A 9,385-nucleotide genomic window follows, 5' to 3' on the forward strand; every position below is an offset into this window, starting at 1 on the left:
CCCCCCCCCCCCCCCCCCCCCCCCCCAAAACATCTCTTTTTTCAGTTCAGTCAACACTGGTACCTGAGACCCAATGACGACAGTCTGTAATTGATGTACCATCCCCTTGAACCAATTCAGCTAAAATATAAGCACATTTCTTGCTTTACACTCAGCTTGCAGTTTTACAGTAAAACCAATATTCAAAACATTACACATATTTCTCTAAAACATAAAATGGATGTAAATGTTCTGCAAAGATTTTCTATATATATCTGTCCAGCTTGTTATATCTGGAAGGTGTATGTTTTGATTTGATGGCCTCTACTTAATATGTGTTTTAGGGTGTCAGGCGATGTTTCTCTATCATTTCCTGTTGATGATGTTATGTTACAGACAGTAGACCTGTAGCTGCTAAGTAGGTCCTTGTGGGATGTAAATTAATCAGAAGAGGAGCAGTGTACTTCAGTCGTGCATAATGATTATACTTACTTATACTTTAAGTAGAGTATAACTCTGTTGTTCTGACACTGATATCCTAAGCTAACTGAAGAGCTAAATCTGGTGAAGTTGTAGCTGTTTACTCTTCCAAAATCCCAGAAAGATCTGGCCACATCTGCATCCTCTTTCAAAATGCAGATCTTACTTTTTGCTCAAGCTTATAGTGCTTCTTTTGAGCATTGTTGTCCAGTCATATATTATGTGAAAGTTGTAGATGTACTGTATATGTGAATGGGTTTCTACATGTTTAGTTTCAATTATCATATAGGTGGTGTTTAATACATCAGAGCATAAATAATAGTTACTATGCTTACACAATATAAACATGGCAGTTACGTTAGATACCTTTTGAAATAATTGAATGTTTAAGAAAAATCTTTTTAGTGCATTAGTACATTTGTCTCTGTCTGAAGTAATCTTGGTTCACTGTGTATACTTATTGCAAGCATCTTTGCACTCGTATGTGCCGAGTCATGTGTGTTGGGCCCCAGCACAGTTGCTTAGGAGACAGCCAGCCTCATTTTCCGGTGTTCGAGCAGAGCTATGACTCATTCCATACACTATGTCTCTCTCTCTCCCTCTCACTGATATTTCTCATTCTTTGGACACTAGAAATGGATCAGTTAGTTCTCTTCTCAAATTACCATTTTCTATTCCTTAATATTCACCTTCCTTTACTGTCATTACTTGCTTTCTTTTTGTGTGTTACTTTTTTCGATACCTTCAGGGTTAACCCTCTGTCATGAAGTTATTGATCGTGGTGTTGTTGGTGTTTGTGTGTATTCCGGTTGGGTTTGTGGTGATGGATGGATAATAATAATAATAATACAGTTTATTTGTGGGCACCTTTCATAGCACCCAAGGGCACCTTACAGATTAAAACAGTTAAAATACATTTCAAGGAGGAAATACCATAAAGAAAATCAAAACTTGACACAATGTAAACATTAAGATAAAATAGAATAGAGAAAAACAATTTAAAAAAGCAGTTCATCAAGAAGCCGGTGGAAGGTGGGATTATGTTGGGTAGGCCTTTCGAAATATGTGAGTTTTGAGCAAAGTTTTAAAGGAGGATAGGGACTCTGTCGTACAGATGAATAGAGGGAGGGAGTTCCAAAGGTTAGGTGCACAATAGCTGAAGGCTCTGAACCCCATTGTGGACATGCAGGCAGAAGGAATGGAAAGTAGTGAGGAAGAAGAGGATCGGAGAGTTCGGGATGGGGTGTAGGGCTGAAGGAGTTCAGAGAGATAAGGAGGAGCAAGATTATAGAGTGCTTTGAAGGTGAGAAGAAGAACTTCAAAATCAATACGGTATTTAACAGGAAGCCAGTGCAGTTGTTTAAGAAGTAATGTGTTCAGAGACTGGGGCTCTGGTGATAGTAAGGGCAGCAGAGTTTTGGACCAGTTGGAGTTTATGAATGCACTTGTGAGATAGACCAGAGAGAAAGGAGTTTCAGTAATCAATACGGGAAGTGACAAGAGCGTGGATGAGAGTAGCAGTGTTATGATGTGTAATTGAAGGATGAAGGCGATTGATGGTGAGTAAGTGGAAATAAGCAGACCGGGTAAGATTATTGATGTGGTTTTCAAAAGAAAGTGTGCTGTCAAGGATGACACCAAGACTCTTGACGTGGGGGGGGGGGGGGGGGTTTTGGGGGGGGACAGTTGAATTGTCAATGAGAAGAGCGAAATTTGGACATTTTACTAGGGTGGATTTGGAGCCAACAAGGAGAATTTCAGTTTTATCACTGTTAGGTTTGAGGAAGTTTTGAGTGAACCAGGTTTTAACTTCATCTAAGCAGTCAGTTAGAGAAGACGGAGGGATCATAGATGTAGGTTTGGTGGACAAGAAGAGCTGGGTGTCATCCGCGTAGCAGTGAAATTGGATATTATATCTCCTGAGAATAGAACCAAGGGGAAGTAAATAAATTATAAAAAGGAAGGGCCCCAGGACTGATCCCTGGGGAACACCACTGGTGACTGGGTTATAAGAGAGGGGAGGGGAGGGTAGGCAGATTTTAACTAAGTAGGGAGAGGGTCAAGCTGGCAGGAGGATGACTTGGATTTCCAGACAAGGTCAGACATTTCATTGACAGCTGGGAGTAGGAAACTAGATAATAAAGTAGAGATGGGGGGCATGAATAGCTGGAGAAAAGATGCATATACTCTGTATACATTTGTATGAACTTGTTCAGACAAAATATTTCATACAAACTAAAATCCACCAAGAAATTTACATAAAACGCTATATGATTGTCATGAAATAAATGGTTGAATCTGGAGGAAGGGAATTCTTTTTGCACTAAATTTACTCTTTAAATGTTCTTACCATGGAGATTTACTGAATTAAAAAGTCTGACAAAAATTATCGCACTGCGATAATGATTAAAAAATAGCAAAGAAGAGAGGTCATCTCTAAAATGTGTGTTTTTGTTCATCCCAGTATCTTGTCCCCTGCCCCTGGTTTAGAGGAAGTCCAGACACTGCTCAGCATCTTCCATACTAATAAGGTTGGTGCCACTTCCAGTTACTGGTATAAAACTGGATGGGTTAATTAAAGTCATGAAGTCTACTGTAGAGGTCTTTTATCACGTTAAGCTCACCTTGACCTGTTCATTTTTAGTTCAGCTCATATGTATTGTTTTTCAGATAGTTGATATGGATTCCAGATTGACTGCAAAAGACCTTCTTGACTGTTTCTCACAACAGGACTACAGGTAGGCCACATAAACACACACAGACACACATACATAGTAATGATAATTACATAAATTGTTGATAAAGAGCATTAATTTAAATTTAAATGGTTACGGCTGTCTCTCTGCTAAATCAGATGGATTTCTTGACTCAATTCATTTGCTACAGCGGGAATCTCTCTAGTCTAATTTTTACATATGACAGGAATTAAGTACGTCTTAACATCCTGGACAAGCCTTCAATAATATTTAGTCACTTTCCTCTAATTAATTGCATTAAAACAAATAGATTTACCACCAGCTTAAACTGATTTGATGTCTGCATTTAGCAAATACTTTCTTTTTTTTCTTTTGGGTTTTGAAGATTATAAAAATAAATAAAAATATAAAATACCACAGAACAGGAAATAAAAAACAGATACATGACAACAGCTAGATCACCACTGAAATTGCAACATAAATTTTAAAAAGCCTATCAATCTAGGATACCAATTCCCCTCTTGTCTTATTACATTTGGCTGACAAACCGCTTACTATACAGCTAGTTTTTCTAATTGAACAAAGTTAAAAATGTCCCTCATCCATGAGGAATGAGAGGGGGAGCAGGACCTTACAATCAAACAAGTATTAAGTGTCTGGCTAAAGGCTAATTTATACTTCTGCGTCAAATCGACGGCGTAGGTGAAGGCGTAGGACTACGGGGCTACGCAGAGGCTACGCCGTCGCCTGACGTGCACCTCCTCCAAAATGTAACTACACGTCGAGTCGACACGGACCATAAGCTCTCTCAAGCTGGGTAGCCTCGCAATGCCTCCGAGCCGACCGGAAGTACCCCACGCTTTGAAGTAACATTTACTAGTGGCCAAAACGGTGGCTGTAACACAGTGAATCAATATATTTCTAAACTGGAAGTTAGCCTGCTCGGCCGGCAAAAGTCAACACAGTGGACGCTGTAGTGCTACTGCCGACTAGCATTTGGGGGTGTAATTGCAGATTGACGGACACACCTACGCACAAGTATAAATGCATGGCTACTTGCGTAGCCTTAAGAGAGTCACAAAGGCTTTGATGTCTGCTCTATGTTTTGGGAGGGATTTCAAATAGGGTTATGAGAGCAGTGGGTTAAACTGGCGTTTTGATGGTTTTGTTGTGAGGTTAAATATTTAGGACTGGTAATTGTGCAAAGAAGGGCATGACCAAAACATATATACATGGGTAGCAGGACACCTGTCACAAATGGATGACGTGTGAACCTGACATAGCATTATATATCTCTTCCTCTGGGGATTCCTCATCTAAATCTCCCCCTAGTGCTGCATAATGAAGATGAGATAATATAAGGGGTCGATCATGCTCTTAGTAGCGGGAAATGAGAACAAGAAGGAGTCAATAGGTGTGCTTTCTGGGAGTTCTGGCAAATAGAAGCTAGTATCATGAACAAAACTATGAATCTCTTGTCAGAACCTGTAAGAAATTTGTCAGGGAGTTGCTAGGTAGATGCAAATGAATTATCAAAATATAGGTCTTTAAATGTATTGATAACCAACATCAGACTATGAAAAAAGGAGGGGAGAAGGCCTATTGACCAAGAAGCGCCTGAATTGTTAAGGGTTGCTCAGGGTGATCTAATGATGGTATTTTTAGAGTGGGTAAGGAAGGAAAGTTGATTGGAAACTAAAACTGAGTAACGCCCCACAGGTACTCTGTAGCAGAACCTGCGACGTCTAGGGAGTTTGCCATTCTAGATGTACCGAGATATCAAACTATATTTTGCGGGAAAAGAATTTTGGTAGGAAAATTGGAGAGTGGTACACTGATAAAAAGGAGAGTTGGGGTCAGAAAAGGGAGAGGCTTTTGAATGCGCGTGTGGAATCCGGCTTTGACTGAGCAGAAGACATTGATGGATTAAAAGTTCAAAAAAGTTTTCTTTTAAGTATGTTGAACTGTTACCTACAAAATAAATCACAGACCACTTACTAATAGATGCTGAAAAACTGTGATAATAAATTAAACAATGTCACATCACAGAGCCTCAGGGGAAAAAGTCTCTCATGCTCTATGCTCAACAGCAACCCTGAGCAACAACTTTCTTTTGAGCAGGTATTGCAATCAAACATTCTCAAGTTCTCACTCTTTATTGCAGCATGCCTGGACAGGTTTGTGTGTTGTTTTTCCAGCGTCATGGCCGTTATTCTCTGATAATAGCCTCCTCAAAGATATCCCCAGCAGAGCTCTCACAATAACGGTGGCCATGTCAGCAATCCCAAACAATTGTGACACTTATTAACACATTTCCTTGAAGGAATGCTGAATAGATCTTTGTACTTTTTGCCATATCGTTTTGTCAGCTGTTAAAACATAATCACACGCATTGTCATTGCATGGACAAGAATTTTAATACTAATTTTACACTTAGATTTCTTTGGAACTAGAGATAAATGTTTAGTAACCAGTTAAACAGTATATGCACCACTGCTACATGGACTTCCTTAAACTCTCATAAAGTAAAGGAAGCGTTGATTTACTAACCATAGCCAGGACAGATCATGTGTGACTTCACTAATTGTCAATGTCATCTGTGACATCTTTGACATTATAAAGACTTAACTAATACACAGTTAATCAAAATAAATTAAAAGATTAATTTATAATATAATAATCATTTTTGTATAAACATCTAGATTTAATTTTATACCCAGTCCCCAAAATATCTGTAAAAAAAAAAGCACACATACAGGGCGGAACATAATCACTAACACCGCCACTCCAGGTCCATCATGAATGGGGTTCTGAAGATACATCTCTGCTGTATTTGTGACTGCAGGTTGAAGGCAGCAGCTGCCATAGAAACAAGCCACAGTTCTATGTATTGAACAGATTATTTTCCGGCTATTATGTGTCCTCTCCTCTCTTAATGCCACTGCCTGACTGTCAGCAGCTGAACTGACTTTGAATTAGTAGAATTACTTTCTCATTTGGAATAATAATGGGAACCCATGATGAAACCAAAGGTTTATTTATTTATTTATTTCAACATCTGCTGTGTCACTTTGTGGAAGAGCTTTCCGGGCACTTACCAGTCACGTCATTGCAGCTTTTGTGACAACAGGTCGCCACTGAAAGATCAGTTAAAGCTGACTGTGATTGTAAATACATTATTTGTTACATCCACTGTGAAGTGATGTAGGCCTTTACTTAGTGAGTGCATTATATGTTGTGTTAAATATTTGATTTCTGTGTTCTGTGCGGTGATATGACGTCACAAGTTATATAAGGCCTTAGGCAGGCCAGGAGCATGTTCAGTCAGTGATGGGCAGATTTGAGGATAAGTGGGTCTCAACAACAGATAAGCTTCCAGAGGAGTTTTGATTTTTTAGAAATGTCAGATTAATCCACCGCCATAAAAACAATAGTTATTTCAGTAAAGAACAGGCAGCCTTCAAAATCTCACATTCTTAATCAGAGCATATGACTAAATTGTCTGTCTTTAGATATGTTTTTTCAGTTAACTTGCACCTGCATTTGGAAAGATGTATGCATACACAAGGAGAGGTATAATGTTTTTATTTGGAAGGATATAGTATGTAAATGGTTTGCAATACAGTTTATGTCGTGTGTGTTTACATAAGCCCTTTTCTGAAGAGAGTGGGGAGGGAATGGAATAAAACAAATTTGTTTCTGTGTTTCTTGGCTCACTTTTCCTACTGTCAGAATACATTCAGGTCCAAGAAATATTTAAATATATGCAGCCTTGCATGTCTTTCTACCTGCTTATGATGTTTTCTGTACACATGTGGTGCTCCAATTGTCTTCCCTGATGTTGTGTGGAAACAAGTGGAGTCATTTGTGTGTGTGGATTTTGTGGCACCTGGATATTTTCACCTGTGGATGTGTCATCTGAATTGGTGATGGCTTCTAATACGACATAGCTTAGCTGTTGGTTACAGAGATTCTCACAAGTCTCTGAGAAGAGTCCAAGTCAAGTCTCAATTCTTTGAGCTAGAGTCCAAGTCAATTCTCAAGTATTTGAGCTAGAGTCCAAGTCAAGTCTCAAGTCACTTGTGGTTATAATGAGTGTTGCATCAGCTGCTGCATTCAATCCAGGCTGCTTATAACACTACATAGCTTTAAGGAATTATGTAACTGTAACCTGTTTTTCACTTACATAGCACAACCATGTAATGTGCAATGCAATTAATGAAAACTTATTAACTACTGTAAGTAGCACACCCCGCAGACTCTCAAACCCAGTGTAACGTTAACTAAATAAAACTGTAACATTACATTGACAACAACAAGCCTGTAACCTGTTTTTCACAGAGCACAACCACGTAGCCTAATGTACAATGCGTTTTCAACTAGTGACAGCTTATAAACTACTGTAAGTCAACACATCCCCCAGACTCTCAAACCAGTGGAACGTTATAACTAAATAAAACTGTAACATTGCATGATCAACAATAAATCTGTAACCTGTTTTTCACAGAGCACAACTATGTAATGTACAATGCAATCAATGACAGCTTAAACTCCTGTAGAACAACAAATTCCCCAGACTCTCAAACCCAGTGTAACATTAACTAAATAAAATTGTAGCGTACATGATCAACAATAAACCTGTGACCTGTTTTTCACTTACAGAGCACAACCACGTAACCTAATGCTACAACTAATGACATCTTATAAACTACTGTAAGTCAACACATCCCCCAGACTCTCAAACCAGTGTAACGTTATAACTAAATAAAACTGTAACTTGTTTTTCACAGAGCACAACCATGTACTGTGCAATGCAATTAATGACAGCTTAAACTACTGTAACTCAACACATTCCCCAGACTCTCAAATCCAGTGTAACGTTACTAAATAAAACTGTCACATTACATGATCAACAATAAACCTGTAACCTGTTTGCAGCCAACATTATTAATTAACGTGATGGCAGACAGCAGGACGTAAATGATTACGTTAATCAACTACCACAAGTTTGGCAAGTAAACGAACGTTCATTCATCTTTTCATAACAAACGACAGTCCGACCTAACCTCGGTAGGTTGTAGCTAAAGCAAGAAGCAAGCTAATGTTAGATGACCAATGCTGAGCTAAACATTTTTACTAACCTCAGGTTACTAATATATTTTGAGATGAGCGCTTCTTTGTTTGGGCCTTGTTGTATGAAGTTTTAAAGCCAAAGTTTATAATGAATGGGGTGGGGTGGTGATGGAACAGTGGATAAGACGCCTGCCTTTGGTGTGAGAGACCCTCCAGAGGCATGCGACCTCATGTATAGCAATTGTAAATCGCTTTGGATAAAAGCATCAGCTAAATGAATAAATGTGCTGTAAGGGAGGCTGTGGCTCAGGAGTTAGAGCGGGTTGCCCGTTAATCGGAAGATCGGCGGTGCATGTCAAAGTGTCCAGGGCAAGATACTGAACCACTGGCTGTTCCGACAGTGTATGAATACATGTGGATGTTAGTTTCTGTTTGAGCACTTAGGCTCAGTGAATGGTAGACACTGTAGTGAATGCAGATGTAGTGTAAAAGCACTTTGAGTGGTTGAAAAGACTAGAAAGGCGCTATACAAATACAGAGCATTTACATTTAATGTAATGAATGGCACAGCAGCTTCTGGTGTTTGTTGTCCTATCTCACATGTGGCCGCGCTGCTGAAACTACATATAACGTAGGCAGGTTATAGGTAACGGAGGAAGGGGAATAACAGCAAGCTCATCAGAAGTTTCCTAAAAATAAACATTGTTCATGAGTCCTGCAACCCGAGTCCGAGTCAAGTCTGAAGTCTTTTGAGCATGAGTCTCAAGTCGAGTCTGAAGTCACTGTGTATGCGACTTAAATCGCTGACACACAACCTTAAACACCAGCTCCTTATACATACCAGCCTTCAGCATTATCTTATATCACAATATTTGCACATTGGCTTTATGTAACTCCAACCAGGAGACAGAATGACTGGGGCGAAACACTGTAATGCTGTTTCATAAAACTAACCAACCTATAGGGAACAGCAACTGATTTGTGTTTGCCAGACATTATTAGTCGTCAGACATATAGAAGCTTTTCATTAATCTTGTAATTAGGGGGGATGTTGGCCCGTAGATAAGATGCTTGCCTTTGGTGTGGGAGACCCACTGTGTTCCCACTGTGAGACATCCACCATTGTGTCCCTGAGCAAGACACTTAACCCCTAGTTG

General features: G+C 39.4%; 1 protein-coding gene across 5 annotated transcripts in view; it reads left to right on the top strand.

Moving 5' to 3' along the window:
• Positions 1–9,385, top strand: part of swt1 (SWT1 RNA endoribonuclease homolog) — a 28,257-nt gene that overhangs the window by 11,278 nt on the left and 7,594 nt on the right. For all 5 annotated transcript variants that reach the window (XM_046049149.1, XM_046049153.1, XM_046049150.1 and 2 more), the window contains exons 15-16: positions 2,924–2,990; positions 3,130–3,197. In XM_046049149.1, coding sequence (XP_045905105.1) covers positions 2,924–2,990; positions 3,130–3,197 — 135 coding nt within the window. The remainder of the gene's footprint in view (positions 1–2,923; positions 2,991–3,129; positions 3,198–9,385) is intronic.

Source organism: Micropterus dolomieu, linkage group LG05 (assembly GCF_021292245.1).
Source record: "Micropterus dolomieu isolate WLL.071019.BEF.003 ecotype Adirondacks linkage group LG05, ASM2129224v1, whole genome shotgun sequence".
Classification (NCBI taxonomy): Eukaryota; Metazoa; Chordata; class Actinopteri; order Centrarchiformes; family Centrarchidae; genus Micropterus; species Micropterus dolomieu.